The sequence below is a fragment of the Tauraco erythrolophus genome, chromosome 5 (assembly GCF_009769465.1).
Source record: "Tauraco erythrolophus isolate bTauEry1 chromosome 5, bTauEry1.pri, whole genome shotgun sequence".
Lineage (NCBI taxonomy): Eukaryota > Metazoa > Chordata > Aves > Musophagiformes > Musophagidae > Tauraco > Tauraco erythrolophus.
The window spans coordinates 83,092,881-83,108,698 of record NC_141469.1 but is presented as its reverse complement, the minus strand read 5'-3'; the positions used below and the strand labels follow the sequence as shown (position 1 = coordinate 83,108,698).

Sequence of the window (15,818 nt, the reverse complement as noted above, 5' to 3'; positions counted from 1 at the left end):
TGGTATAATTCTGCACCAGTCCCTGGCTTTGGTTCTGCCTGCACAGAAAAGCTGGTTTTATATGCGTTCCCAGAGCTCAGAGTACTGCTCTCCCTTCCCATTTCCCAATACCACGCTGGACCTCACCGTCTCTCATTTATCTACGTTTTTTAAGTCAGGCCAAGGGGCAAAATGGACATCAAGAAGCTCTGGTATCAAAGTTTTTCATGCTGTAACCCACCCGAGCTACCGCTCCAAAAGACACCGGCGTATCTATTTAATAAACTGAGAAGTGCTTCCATGACTCACTCCTCCAAACCACTTTGATCCTACAGCATCGGCTACTGCCACGCTGCCTAAGGCTGTCTTCTCTTCCCTGGAGCACACCTTCCACCAGCCACGTGCTTCAAGCTTCTTCGGCTGGTGAAAAGCAAACGCAGAGCTCACGGGCCCTGATTCTGCTCCGAGTGCCTCCTGTGAGCAAGCAGAGACCTGCCAAGGGCAATTTCCTTTATGAGAGCATCTCTCCATAAGGAACAGGCTTTTTCTTTCTCTTTTTGAAGTGCAAACTTGGGAAGCTCGGAAGGAGATCTGTGATGAAGGTAAAAAAAGCCACTACCATGCCTGCATGATTCAAGGAAACAGTATGGAAGTCACCTCTGCACCATTGCCCAGTGGCTCCGAGTGTGCACAGACTCACAAATCTACTTTTTCCTCCATCACTTAACTTCCTTGGAAGCTCTGTCTCCTCCTGTCCCAGTAGCTCAGCTCCTCTTTGGTCCATTTTAACCACTTTTGCACTGCAAAAATCACACTTGGAGCGTGACAGACCCAGCACAGCAACAACTTGGTGGGACTGGCTGGAGGCACACAAATTGTGGCCCGAAGTATCTGAAGCTTAAACGGAACAAGAAACTTTCAAGGTACAGCTGACAGGATAGCTCACAGACGGCAGGAAAAGGGCAAAATTAGTGATTCTGATTCCACAGACTCCACCTTGGACTCCCAATACTCCAACTTACTTGTTACACTACCCTCCCCCTACACCAAGGGGATAAGCTCTACGTTTTTGCTGCAGTTTCCATCGCAGCGTTTTGAGGCTACCTGAAGAACGACCACCTCCAGGTGGCTTGGAAAGGCAGGGCTCTCTCCCTGCTTGTTTACCAAAAAGGAGCTAAGAGATGACACTAGGTGGGACCATGCAGACTCTACCCATGCCTACCGCTGGTGTGCCCCGCGCGCGTGCCCCACGCTGGTACCCAAGCACGCACCGATGGAGATGTCTGAAAGCCACGCTGCTGCCTTATGAGCAGACAGCAAGAGATGGAGCATCCGTGCATCACAAAAACGCTTCCCGGGTTTAATGCCAGCTTTTGAAGCAAAAGGCTTCGAAAAGTCTCTTCTCGTGTAAGCGGGAGCACGGTGGGCAAAGCCAGTAACATTACAAGCGTGTCAAGACTAGCTCAGACTCCAGCCCAGAGCCTGTAAAAGCACATTAATTAGGATCATAATGCCTAGTCACAGTACAGGAACAGCTCAAAAGGATTAAAAACAACCCTATAAGCACATGCTTACTTGTACAGGCCATTGTAGGTGGGTCTGATTCCTTCCTAAAATAGTGCTCTTCACACAGGCAAGATGTGGATGCTTCATCAAGCGTGTAGCTGTGAGGGGGACATTTGCTGCAGGATGGACTGTGGGGTGAAGCTTTGAAGAACCCAGGTCTGCATACTGTGAAAAGAAGAACCACAGGCTAAGCTCTCCCATCATAAAATTCATCTCTTCACATTTCCTTTTTTAAAAAAAAAAAAAAAAAACAAGTATATCTTCAGCTGGAAAACAGAAAAACATTCGTGAGCTATTTGGTTTGCATATTTTAAAACAGTCTATGCCACTAACACAGAGTACACACTTAAATATCTACTGGAAAAGAGAATAAGAAGCTGTTGATTATTTTTTTCCCCTACATCTTCCTTTGCTGGGTATTTATTTTCCTCGTTGAATGCATCAGAAGTAACACCTTTTGAGCTCTGCTTTCGAAAACGTTATTGTGTTTGGGTTGGTTTTGGTTTTTTTTCATTCAGTCTTAGAAAAACAGGTAAAATACATCTCATGGTTTTCGTTTAGGATGTTCTACACCCAGAAATCAATGTCTCTGCAAACAAACAGCAACACGATTGCGGAGGGGATCTCAAGATGGACAGCTTTAAGACATTGTGATAAGGCTGCTTCCCTAGGGTCTTTTGCCCTGTAAGTCTATGTTGAATTTTAAAATGCTCCACATAAGACAGACTGCACTGGGTATAGCCTGAACCAGGCACGCTCACCATACAAGATATTCCTTCCAGCTCCTCTATACATGCGTGACGAGGCACCAAGACTTGATACAAGAGCTATTTTTGTTCTCACAAATATAATATATGGCTAAGGGTAGCTTGGGATTATCTTTTCTTTTTTTTTTTTTTAAATAATTTGAAGTGAATACATTAATATCTTGTTCCCAGGCTCCTGAAACAAGTGCTCTTCCACCCAAGCAAAGCACTTTGCACTTCACCTGCATGCGCACGCTCAGCCAGGAGCAGTGACAGCCACAGGTTTGCATGTATCCACCTTGGCTTTGGGAAAAAACCAGCTGGCCTTGTAATCAGACCATTATATGCAGAACTAAAAACTCACTGTTGGCAAAAGAAGGAAAACTTGATTTTCTATTTGTCTCAAAAAGCAGAGACACGTTAAAACAGCTCCAAAGTGCTGCTACTTTTTTCCCTTTAGAGATGCTCAAAATAATTCTACCCAGTATGATATCAGTGGTGCACAAGTCTGCTATCAGACTTGACAGAAGTTACCTGGAAATCCCAGAGCCTTTCCAGCTGCATTCAAATGTCCCCAGTTGTAATTAGCTTGCAAAGAAAACGAGCTCACAGCAAAAGCATTAATTTCATCCCACCAGGAATGTTCCAGACAATCACAGCACGAAGGTCATGTGCTAAAATTCAGCCAGTGATGACAGAATTCGTTTTCACTGCAGATAAAGTATAGGCTTTCACGAGTGATATCTTTTACTCTGATGGGCAAACTAGGACAACTGCCTCTAAAGTTGTCTCTACTTCCTGCAATACCAGAGAAGCTCTCTCGACATCTTCCCTTTCACGTCACTAGTTTCTTCACCAAAGGCGAGACACTTGCACATCAATTCCTACAGCCAACCAGTAAGTCTTTGCCGATGAAGATCACTCATGCATCAAAAGGGGTGTGATCCAAAAGTAGACCTTCTCCCAGCCCCACCTCCAGTCTTGCCCAGACCACGAGGCTCTCACAGCAAGTGTCATGCAACTCTGACGCATCCCAAGTCCATCATGGGCTACCAGGTCTCATGTATCTGCAGCCTCTCTATCCTACTCTAGGGGATGCTCATCTCCAGAATCCCTGCTGACTTCCCCAAACCAGGCACCCTCCCACACCTTCCCCCAGCTCCCTTTTCTTCCCACAAGACAGGCAGAGAACAACTGGTAGGACCGGAGGGATTTATTTACAGGTTTTAAAACCTCAATTTCCAGAATTACTCCATACCTAGGCTGTGAGTTCTGCAGGATGCAGTTCATCTGCTTTGTGTCCGTCCACCAGGACCAGTGAACAGACCTAGGGCCAAGTTTATTGACTTGCCACGAGTTGCCCTCATGCTTTATGGCACAGTCCTCAGTTTCTAGCACAGAGTGAAGTTCTTTCAATTACTTCACAGCCACCTTCAAATGCCGGCCTACCTACAGCAAGGACTTGTTATACAATCTCTGGAGAGTCTTCTGGGAGAGGAGACCACCAAAAGGCTCCTCTCTAGCCTACAATTTGTATTTCAAAGCCAAATCAAACTCACTTGCACTTGCAGACAATTGAGATGGGGAAATGAAAGCACAGAAATGCGCAACATATAACGAGGGCAGCCCACGTCTAGTGTGTACTCGATGTAATTAGCCTTCAAAAAAGGACTTGAATTTGTCTCATTATGTCCCATCAAGACAGACAGAAAATCATTACGGCACAAGAGTTTACCGTGCTTCTATTTTGTGCAAAGCAGCAAATGCAAAATAAGTCAGTTTTCCTTGACAGATTTTCAACGAGGTGCAGCTTGTTAACGACGGTATGATACGTAGCTCAGCTCAAAGAGAATGTTTGTTTTTCATGAGTAAGTACGGAGCCAACAGATGTACAACACCAATAACCCGTGTTTTAATGAGGGATGCGAAATGAATCATAGAATGGTTTGGGTTGGAAGGGACCTCAAAGATCATCTAGTTCCAACCCCCCTGCCATGGGCAGGGACACCCTCCACTACACCAGGTTGCCCAAAGCCTCATCCAACCTGGCCTTGAACACCTCCAGGGAAAGGTGTTCTGAAACTGAGCTGGACCAATTTTCGTATGATCTGCAGGCTCCCATGGGTCAGGCAAGCCCTTCTCTATCCAAAAGGTGTAAGGAGGAACATTCGAGAGCATTAAATGACACTGAAAATTTCAACATGAGTCTTCATAACAAATAGCCAGCAGAGCAGCGTGCTGTCCTATCTAAGTGAAATATTCTTGTGTCAGTGAGAAAGGAAGACTTCAGGGACAGGAGATGGGACATGCAAAAAAAAAAAGAGAGGATGGAAGATAAAAATAAATGGAAAAATTACCAAAGCGAGTGGTGGCATGCCGAGTCCACAGCCCTGCAAGCAGATGCTCTGGGGAGGGCAGAGCAGGATTCGCAGGGTTCCTCCAGCACAGTCTTCCAGCCTCTTGCAAGCAGCAGCTTGGGGACCACTCATGATGGAAACCACACTTGTACTACCATCCTTAGGAGTGGTAGCAGCTGTAGCTGCATGGGTGTTTCAAGCACAACTAGCACCGATTATGTTTTCCTCTGTACTCTTTCCTACGTTTGCCTTGTACACGACACAAAAGAGAGGGCAGCCGGTGAGGTGGTTCGAGCAGCAATCCTCTAATAAACAGGGATGCTGCGATGAAATGGATGCTGCTAGACAATAGCTGACCCAGGAACATCTTATGCCTCCACACTGCACAGGAGGCATTGCAGTAGCCATCTGGGTACACTCTTGGCTGAGCTCAACAGTCAAAAGCTGGTACCATGTCATCTTTCTGCCACTGGTGGCAATGCCTCAGATATTTTAGAAATTGGATTCAGAGCAGAACGGGGCCACCAACAGCCTGTACCGTGCCTTGCACGTACCTTGCATGTGCCTATGGTAGGTACCTTTATGGTACCTACCATAAACACCCAATGATCTTTATCTTACCATTCTAGTAAGGCCAATGGCATCCTGGGGTGTATTAGAAGGGGTGTGGTGAGTAGGTCGAGAGAGGTTCTCCTCCCCCTCTACTCTGCCCTGGTGAGGCCGCATCTGGAATATTGTGTCCAGTTCTGGGCCCCTCAGTTCAAGAAGGACAAGGAACTGCTGGATGATGAAGGGAGTGGAGCATCTCCCTCATGAGGAAAGGCTGAGGGAGCTGGGTCTCTTTAGCTTGGAGAAGAGGAGACTGAGGGGGGACCTCATTCATGTTTATAAATATGGAAAGGGTGACTGTCGTGAGGATGGAGCCAGGCTCTTCTCAGTGGTATCCAATGATAGGACAAGGGGAACTGGATATAAGCTGGAACACAGGAGGTTCCGCTTCAACATGAAGAAGAACTTCTTCCCAGTAAGGGTACCAGAACACTGGAACAGGCTGCCCAGAGAGGCTGTGGAGTCTCCTTCTCTGGAGATGTCCAAAACTCGCCTGGACGTGTTCTTGTGTGATCTGATCTAGGTGGTCCTGCTCCGGCAGGGGGATTGGACTAGATGATCCTTTGAGGTCCCTTCCAATCTCTGACATTCTGTGATTCTGTGATTCCTCTTCTGACAGTCGACCTTATAATCTCTTCATGAAGTATACATGGCTTTATTTAAAATTACATGGGTGTCTGGGGTTTAATTTCTAATTAAATCTTTTTTTTACTCTTCTTATATTTTTATCTCAGTATTTCTAATTCAACATCTCTTGAAAGGATACGTAGAACTAGCACAGTACAGTCACACACGTAGCAGTACTAACTCTATTTTCAAGGCGGTGGGAAAAGGAGGAGAAATAAGATGAGCCTAAGATTCACCAAAATCTGCTGCAAGCCAGCTGAAAAGAAGTGAAATAAAGTTTGAAGCTGCTGATGAGATCTGCTTCTTTCTTCCTAATATTAAAACTGATAACTCCTTAACTGATTAACAGCCACTGATGTGTGAAAATAGTCTTTAAATGAAATTGGTTGCTAGAAAAAAAAAAAAGGAGAGTATTTTTAGACACAGCAAATGTGCCATAAAAAACCTACTGGTGTTAGGTACAAGTGGGATGTGTTTCTGTTAGTAGCACATCCACTATTGGCAAATTAATTTCGCTCTTTTTATTTTCAGTAGCAACCACAAAAGGTTGCGGGCGCAGGGCGTTAAGCTTTTTGCTTCCACACTGCCGGCCAGGCCAGAGAGAGATGGCTGCAACGAAGGATGGCTGCAAGAGCCTCTCAGGACAGCAATGGTGTGAGCTGATCCCTTCAACTGGCAGTGACTGGATTAGAAACTGGCTTTGTACCTTGCAGATCGGAGCCATGCGGATAGAAACTGGCTCTCCGAGCACGGGTGGATGGAGGAGGAATCCTGATCCTCTAACAGGATCTGTATCCTGGGCTGCATCCAAAGCAGCGTGGGCAGCAGGGCGAGGGAGGGGATTCTGCCCCTCTGCTCTGCTCTCCTGAGACCCCACCTGGAATACTGCGTTCAGCTCTAGAGTCCCCAGCACAAGAAGGACATGGAGCTGCTGGAGCGGGGCCAGAGGAGGCCACGGAGATGATCCAAGGGCTGGAGCACCTCTGCTATGGAGACAGGCTGAGAGAGTTGGGGCTGTTCAGCCTGGAGAAGAGAAGGCTCCGGGGTGATCTTATTGCAGCCTTCCAGTACCTAAAGGGGGCCTACAGGAAAGCTGGAGAGGGACTTTTTCCAAGGGCGTGTAGTGATAGGACAAGGGGCAATGGTAGGGGGGTTGGATCTATGAGGTCCCTTCCAACCCAAACCATTCTATGATTCTATGATATGATTCTATAACAGTGGAAACTGGCCTCTTCAAACAACGTGCTGGACTTTATGTGCTACATCAATACTAGAGACAGTGAGTAGCAAGTGAGATGTGGGGGGGAAAGAAAAGCAGGCAGAACAAACCAATAACATCAAACAGCTGGGACTACTTGACAGACTGTTTTCTGCAAGCCTTAACATCAAATGATTCGCAGCTGCATCCCTGTAACCATCCCTGTGCTTCAGCTGAAAGCTGCATCCAACACGCAGGGCTGCTCTCCTCTCCAGCTGCTCCGTGCCTTCCATGCACACCGACCCCAGGCAACAAGTGCTGAAAGCAACGACCACCTCCAAGGTTCTCCGTATCCACCAGGCATGTATGTGGTCACGTCAGTAAAACCACCCAATTAATATTAGTGGAAATTTCAGTTTTGTCCCTTGGGAGAGAAAAGCTAGGAAACACGACCCTATAACCCTTGAAACCCCAGGAGATACGAGAAAGGTCCAACCTACTACTCCCTTTGCACTCTCGTGATGCTGGGAGGATAAGCTCACAGTACTTAAGTGCTTAGGATCAGCAAAGCGACCTTTCAAATATCCCAGAAAATAAAGCTTAAACAGGAATTACACTGACTCCCTTGCAGAGCACCAAATTAGTCTCTGCAGTAATCAGACACAAGTATAACCCACAAGGCAGTGCTGCTAATCCATAAATGAAGCTAACAGAGAAAATCCAACGAACATTAATGAGGATAAGGATGCCTAGCCTAGACGGAGCACAGGTTATCCAGCTGAAACTGAGGTTTCCTCCCCAAATGGCAAACCCCCTTTGCTTCTCCTTCCCATCCTTTAGCCCCATGTGCCTTCTCAGACTGCCAACTTCTGTGGGCAGGGCCACACAGTCCAAATTACGACAGCTTTTAGAAACAACCACAGTGTAGAACTCCCTGCTCCATAGACAGACCCGTAATCCACACCGAGCCAGCTGTTGGCTGAAACACACGTAGGACACGGGGTGGGTGCGTTCAGCAGAAAGGTACCTCATCAGCTCTGCCTTCATTAGCACCTTGCTCTGGCACAGGGAATACGCATCAAGAGTTGAAGGATTTGAGCAAAAATAAGCTACAAACAAACCAATCCCTGTTCCGGTCTCCAGAGCTGCCATGTCTTGAAGGGTTTGCACAGAGAAGAGGGGACTGCTGCCTCTTCGATGCGTCCAAAACCCAAAGAGGGGTTCAGTGAGGTATGGTCTTTACGATGTGGAATCAATGAAACTGCTGAGCAGCTCCAAGCCTCAGCTTCTGCTCCTGACACCCGCTTTTACTTACAAGAAAAAACAAAATAAACAACACAGCAGACTGTCTTCAGGCCTCCCAACCAATACAAGCAGATGATCTCCACGCTCTTCTAAAAAGTATTTCAAGAACTACAGCAACCCACCATCGAGCATCCTCCTGCAGAATTTACAAGCAGGCTCCCAAGAGCTAATCCTGCCCTCCCTAACAGCTCTCCTTGAACTGCAGGCCGACACTGAAATTGCTGCCAAAGCTATAAAGCTATAGAAAAATGTGTAAAATGCCCTGATTATATCTCCTTTAGGGTCAGTCTCTCTATTTCCAATAGTGCTATGTTGCTTCCCGCAGCACGCCTTGGGGATTTAAAGGGAATTAAATAAATACCCACTAATAAAACACTGTAATTCGAAGCTGCCGGTTTGCCTGAATCCAGGGGACTTGCCAGCATCCTTTGGCAACTCCAGCACCCAAGACTGCAGCCCAAGACATGCTAAAAGTCCTTTTAAATGGATTCCTGGAGCTTGCTGGATCAGTGGGGCAGCGGAGGGCTTTGCACCTTGGAAAAAGAGACTCAGCCCTTACCTGGGATGTAAGCAGATTCATGCATCTGAAGTGGGAAATACACTTTTAATCCTTGTTTTTGTTTTAAGAAAACATTGTGTCCCTTGATGCTGTTCTGTCCAACCCCACACCAACTCAGGCTGAATTACCTCCGCTCCACACTGAAATCAGCTCGAGCTCTCAATACCAAAACAACCTTGAAAACTGGAATATAAATAAATTAGTACTTTCAGTTCCTCCCTCTGAAATACCACTTTTTCTACCACGTGGCTCACTAAATTGTCACACGGTAATTTATGACGTGACCGTAGTTGCTGGAAAACTAAGAATTAACTGCCACTAATGACATTAACGTGTTTCTTCTAAACGATATAAAACCTCATCACATGGCATCACTCTGAAAAATTCACCAAAATCCCAAGTCACCTACATTTGCAAGCCATAAAAATACCTAGAACACAATGCATTTGAAAATACTCGTGATTACATTAAGATCTGAATGGGCTATATTTCTGCACATCCCGACTTTGCTCTAAAGAAGATTTTGAAGCAACCAATGAGGCAAAACCTCAGTCAGCTCTCAGCAGCGACCCAAAATTTCTTGGCAAACCCACAATTTTTGTGACCAGCAGCTCCGTGCTCTTGCAAGCGTGTACAAGGGCTCCTTCAGCTCTCAGCCCAGGTGGCACCTGCGGTCCTCCTCGCTCTCTGGTTACAAGGGACACATCCAGGTTGGTCTTGCTGAGCCTCAACTAGCCAGCTCACAACAAAAAAAGGCAGTCCTCATCCTGTTGCTATAGCCTCTCTGCCTATTATAGCTATAAAATGTCTATCTCCGTAAATCTCTATGTCTATAAAAATCTATCTGTGCATCTTTTTGTTCTCCGAGGTGCGGGACAAAGATGCACTTAAATTATGCGTAAATTACTGTCTTTTTTTTTAATGAAGACAAACTGAAATCATTTTCCTCCCTTAAACAGAGGAAGTGATGATTTACAACGCTTCACCTAAGGGAAAAATACGATCTAAGATACAGAAGGCAGCAGAGACGCATTTGTTTCTGCACGCTCATAAACATAACTTGAGATTCCTGGCTCCACGTATAATCCAAGCGGCACAAGAGTCTGTTTCGGGGGTTTCTGCACACAAAGACTTCCCCCCCCTGGTTATCCTTTGTTAAGGGAATGGTAACCTAACCATTCCAGCTGCATTGTGCACTAAGCGAGGGGAGGATTGATGGACAAGCCGCAGAGCTCCCTCGAGTTCGACAGCAGCGTTGACTGAATAGCAATAACAAGCATCGTCCCTGATGGCAACGTTAGGGGGGACAGGATCAAACTTGGAAATGATGCAGTCAAAACCCTGCTATGTCCGTCTGTGCACGTGTATTATGGACAGTCACGCAAAGAGCAGTCAGGAAAATCTCCTGGAAAATACGGTTCTTCAAAGCTGCGTGTTTGCTGGCACAATACTACAATAAAAGGGTTTTAGTCTTCTGGTTCGGTCTGCCATAGGGATCTGGAGCCCAGCCAGCAAAGAAAGAAAGATTCTCTAATTATGTTGTGGTTTGGACAATTGCAACCCATTGTGGTTAAGAAATATGACGTCTGGGAGGATTTATTTTGATGATTTATGTCATGCGTGTTTACTTTCTCAACATCTCAAGGTTTTAGCCTGAACTAACAGACTGTTCACACGCAGGCAGCAAAGAGAAGTAAAAATGCTTAAAATATTTCCTTCTGGCTGGCTGTACCTTGGCACAACTTCATTTGTGTGGACAAGATTTCTAGGTGCTATAAAAATCAGCCTTTCCTCTGCTCTTTTGGTCCATAATAGGCAGCATCCCACCAACCTGGAGTGATGCTACCACCAACACAAAAGTATCCTTCCAAACCCTGCCTCAAACGTTTAAGGGCTTGTTTGCTCCTAGCTTTATGATCATCTGTCTCAGGAGGTAAATTTCGTAGGACTGGCTGCAGACAATTTATTTTAAAATTGTTCCTCCGTAATTTATGGCTGAACATATGTCACTCCAGACACATCTATTCAAATTCCATGAGAGGGCGATGGAGATGGAGCTTTTACAGTCCTGACCAAAAGAAGACAGGATTTATCCAGAGTTGCCTGGACTAAGTGTGCTAAATGGGTTTATGCACTTAAAAGTGATTCCAGGAAAGAGGGTTTTTTTGCAAGTTTAAGATACAAGCAATGCTAAGACAATTCTGCAGCAGGCGGGTGGCTTACAGGTGAACAGAAGGAAACATAGACGTGTCTCTTGGGGAACATCTCCCTTCAGTCCTGCCTCCTTCCACAGAAGCTTGTGGATTGTTGCATTGGAGCACACTGGTTGGAGTTACAGATGCAGGTCTCGCCAAGCTAAATTCTGCCCTGATATGCTTATCATTAGATGCTTTGGCTTTGGTTAGGAGGCAACAAATCGAAGGGTGTGTGCAAGAAGGACACAGCAAGGATTAATACCCTGAGAAATTTAAGGAGGAAAGCTGAGCAAGCTCCACACACACAACAAAGTGCAGAAACATCAAGCAGTTATCCCATAACATGCAGGTACAACGCTTCATGATTTCAGTTTCATTAACCAGACATCAAAACACTGACATTATTTGTTAAGTTGACTAAACTACTCCTTTGGGTCAGACGAACGCTGTGAAACTTCACAGTTCACCTGCCTTGCCAAGTAACTCCACTGAACAGCTCTCTTTAGGAACGAGCTCAACAAAGGGCAACCCGAGGCATTGCCAGCTCTTCCCGTGTTGGCCTGCCAACATCAGGAGCTTTTCTTTGAGCTCCAGTCCTGCAGCCCTGCAACAACAAGAGAATTTATTTCAGTATGCTCTCCCCCATTTCTGGAGAGAAATTTGTTGTGTGGGAACGAGCATGTTCAAACCCAGGATAAATCAATACAACTTCACGCTTTAAACCTCCTGATTTTGGAGCCAATCTCAACACTGTTTGGGTGGGTGGCCTCATGGCTTTTGGATGCTGGAGTTGGACCGTCCTTGCCATGAACTAGCTAGAACTGCTGTGACTCCAGACCAGATAGAAAAACACCAAAACCCTAGAGAAAAAAAAAAAAAAGTGGTTATATCCCAACAAGATATTTTCTTTGGCAGACTATAAACAGTACTTTTCCAAGACAAAAGCATTCTACTCTTGGGAAGGAGATGTCCTGCTAGCATCCCTGCTCACTGCCTCTTCTCATGGGCTTTGTTCTTGCCCCCAAAATGGCTCTTTGACATATGCAACTGCTCCAGAAATTCAGATGTGAAGCAAAAAGTAAAGCAAAGCAAACATTGCCTTCCCTCTCACTACACGAAGCCTCACTACAACCTCCTTCCTGCCAAATCCATTTCCCCACGCCATAAAGCACTAGGCCTGAAGCACACCTTGCAGCAGCAATGCTGGCCATTCTCACGGGCTTTTTAGCTAAGGTTTTGAGCTGCTGCCAAAGCTTGATTTATGGAGATTTAATTCTCAAACTATTATAAGAGGATACTGTTGCTCACATGCAGCTTAGCTGGCTCTCCAGCTACATCCAAAGAAATAAGCATTGCCTACACAAGCCTGTTTGTCCTGGAAACCCAACACTACCTTTATTTGTAATTTCTGCTGCATCTCTGCACCTTTGCATTGCATCAACTGGCACAGTCTTCCCAAGGCAGGCTGGGAAAAAAAAACTAACACTTCTGCTTTACAGGAACCATTCACGTTTGATTTGTTCAAGGGAAGACTGGAAGGCAACAAGAGGGGAGAAAGGGGAGCAGCTGGCGTGGGCACAAGGGCATTGAGCGTTGGGTTCGACGTACCTATGCCTTGCAAGAAAAGACCACAACCTGCTCGTCCTATGTCTCATACACAACCACCCCCAACAGTGTGCCATCCCATAGTTCCTCTTCCACACCTTGTTTTCAAAGTCTTGTCAAGTATTGTGGCATCCATCCTGTGATACCCCGCAGGCGAGGGTGGCACGGGAGGATGCTGCTTGTCCTCTCAGCAGCCCTGAATCAGTCTTGTCAGGGGAAAAAAATATAAATAAATCAAGAGAGAGAGAGAAAAGAGGTTTTCTAGTCTTTTTGAGAAGAAAGTCTGAAAACGCAACCAGCAGAAGGCAAACGTAAAAAGCCAAGTATTTACTTTATTTGAAGTGGTACATTCTGCACTGAAAGACCAAATGAGAGTTTCCTGATTCAAGTAGGGACTGGTAATATTTCCCTCCCTGTCATCTCTTGGCCTGCCCGATATCCATCATCCATTCCATACGGACGCACTTCTGGATGTTGGTTTCTTCTCAGATGCACTAGAGAGCAGCTAGGAACTTCTGAGGCTCTGACACTTAGCCCAAATACCATTCCCAATTTATTTTTGTATAAAGTTGTGCAAGTGGCGAAAACACAAGGTTCATTATTCCGCACAGAAATTCTCTCGCCATCCAGCCAAATTTAAAAACAAATAGTTGCAATTAAATGTGTTGCTACATCATTTATGTAGATGCATTCAATTTGCAGAAAGCTGCTATAAAATATTCCCCTTCAATACAAGGGAAATTTATTGCACTTTTATTGCATACTTTCTTCTCCCTGCTCAAATGTACGTTGCTCCTCGTCTATTTTTTCCCCATATTACTTAACACATCATTTTCCAGCCACTGTTTCTGCTACTTGTGTATTGAAAGAACGAGGGATGTAATCCAAATCCAAATGTTTCTTGATTATTTGTGAACAAGGCTGCTGAATGATTACTAGACAGATAATTCCAGTATTTCCCTTGCAACCAAGGACCTCTCCTCGTCTCTGCATTTTGCTCTTACAGCTGCTGGGTAAATGATATGCACCGAGGCTGCCCAAGGCTTCAGAGTGCATATTAATTCTGCCAGGAACTCCAGACACTCTGAAGAATTGCTAATTTAACAACAGACTGTGAAATTATTTTTTCTTTCTTTATTAATTGCTGTGCTATTTGAAAGTGACTTCGCTGCCCCAACTGTCTTTCCACATGAAGAACAGGGGGCATTTCATCCTGTCAGGAAATAATTGAAAGCTTTCTCCTCAACAGTCCCTATATTCATCATCAAATATAAATATGTGAAACAAGTGCTAATAAAAATAGGTTAACTTGCTGGAGGTGTTCCTCTGCCAATTTATCCAGGTGATATTAGCAAAATCTGACAGGGAAGCACAGTGCTATATTTCACTTGTGCCTTGACATTTTGATTCTGTTTGTTAGGGTGTATGTGCAAGGATCTGTTTTCTTCTCCAAGACCTCTATAGCTGTCAGTCTGCTCAAACAGGATTTGACGAGATGTCCATTCAGCAGGATGGGAGGGCAAAGGGAAAAAAACAAAAACAAAACAACAACCAAACAACAAAAATAAAACAAAAAAAAACCCAAACACCACCTAAGAGAGCTAGAGAGAGCAGGTATGCGAGTAAAGCTGCACTGCAGTGCAAAAATGGATGTTCTTCACATACCGAGCAACTTGAAAAAAAAAGCAGCTCGATATGCAGGATCTGAGGCAGTTTGCATCCTTTAATCAATAGCTCCTTCAAGAAAGGTGGCCAAGAATAATATAAATAGAAGGCAGAGGAGAAAGAAAACAAAAGGCCAGCATTAGAGACGGCATCAGGATCGCTGCTCACTCATCCGCTGGAAGACTTTTGGCTGGTCTCTTTGAAAAAGGGAGAGGGGGGAAAAAAAGAAGCAAGCTCTCCTTTGCTCATGAGAAATTAGATTTAAGAAGAAATCCAAATAGGAAGTTTTGCTTTCCAAGGCTGCTCTTTTCCAGCCTGAGGAAAGAAGCAGAAGGTGATGAAGCTGTCTCTTCCAGGGATAATGTAGGAACACGCTCTGCTTATGGAGCCCCGAATTTAGAATCCTTCAGCGTATCTTTCCCTGCAAAGATGGGACCAGAAGCACACGGATGGGTTCCAATGAAATACAGTAAGAATTAGCTACAAAGACGAAACGACAGGAAGTGAATGCAGCATTTGAACAAGACAGGAGTCAGAGTTTAGAGATTTACAGTAACCAGCTGGTGAATGAAGGGATTCTGATCGTTTGGGTGATTCCTGCATCTCTAAGATTGTCTTCAAGAGGGGTTTAAAAGCAAAAGTGAATGTATAACTCTAGTTAAAATCCAGAACAAAGGTGTTAAGTAATGGGGTTTTAACCAGATGTTACCTTTCAGCACATGCCAAAGTCACCACAGGGCCTCCGCACAGCATCAGCCACACCAGTGCTGCCTCCCGGCAGCAGGACCAGGCAAGGGCTTGCCTTCACCTCCTCCGAGATGCATGCCACCTGCTCACGCCACCTCTACACCAGGCTGCAGAGAGATATCTTCTTCTTGCCCTCCCCTTTTGAAGGCCATGCAGCCCAACGCACGGTTTTCATGGTCCAAGACACACGAGAGTCCATGACCCTCATCCTGCATCCAGCCAACCCCAGCTCACACAGGACCACCGGGGTGCTGTTCAAATGCGTTGATGGACAAGAGAGCCGGCCATCCCATGGCTATGAGAGGGTATGTACCACTACCATGGATGCAGACCAAGCAACCTACAGCTCAGTCTGGGAGCGCTACCAAACGGCAAGTCCAAGAGCCAGACCACACAGCACCAAAGCCACCAAACCTGGTCCCAGCCACCAGGCACATCTGCAAATGACCTGCCATCCCAAAAAACAGAAGGCCAGGAAAAAGTCCGTGTCAAAAACCATCCAAGAGAGACATACCTGATCAGTTGTGCACCTTCACAGCATTCCTGGACATCACCTCTGGCTTAAAGCAATGAAAGGAGCCCTCAGCCCAGTAGAGCCAGTCATGCCCTCCTTGCTTTGCTGCTCCACTGAGGCAGAAAATACATATTACTGAAGCCATA

The 15,818-nt window shown here is 45.6% G+C and overlaps 1 protein-coding gene across 5 annotated transcripts in view; it reads right to left on the bottom strand.

Annotated features, from left to right (window-relative positions):
- EPHA5 (EPH receptor A5) overlaps nucleotides 1-15,818 on the bottom strand; it is a 187,145-nt gene that overhangs the window by 89,282 nt on the left and 82,045 nt on the right. For all 5 annotated transcript variants that reach the window (XM_086611754.1, XM_086611756.1, XM_086611755.1 and 2 more), the window contains exon 3: nucleotides 1,555-1,710. In XM_086611754.1, the coding sequence (XP_086467880.1) occupies nucleotides 1,555-1,710 (156 nt within the window). The remainder of the gene's footprint in view (nucleotides 1-1,554; nucleotides 1,711-15,818) is intronic.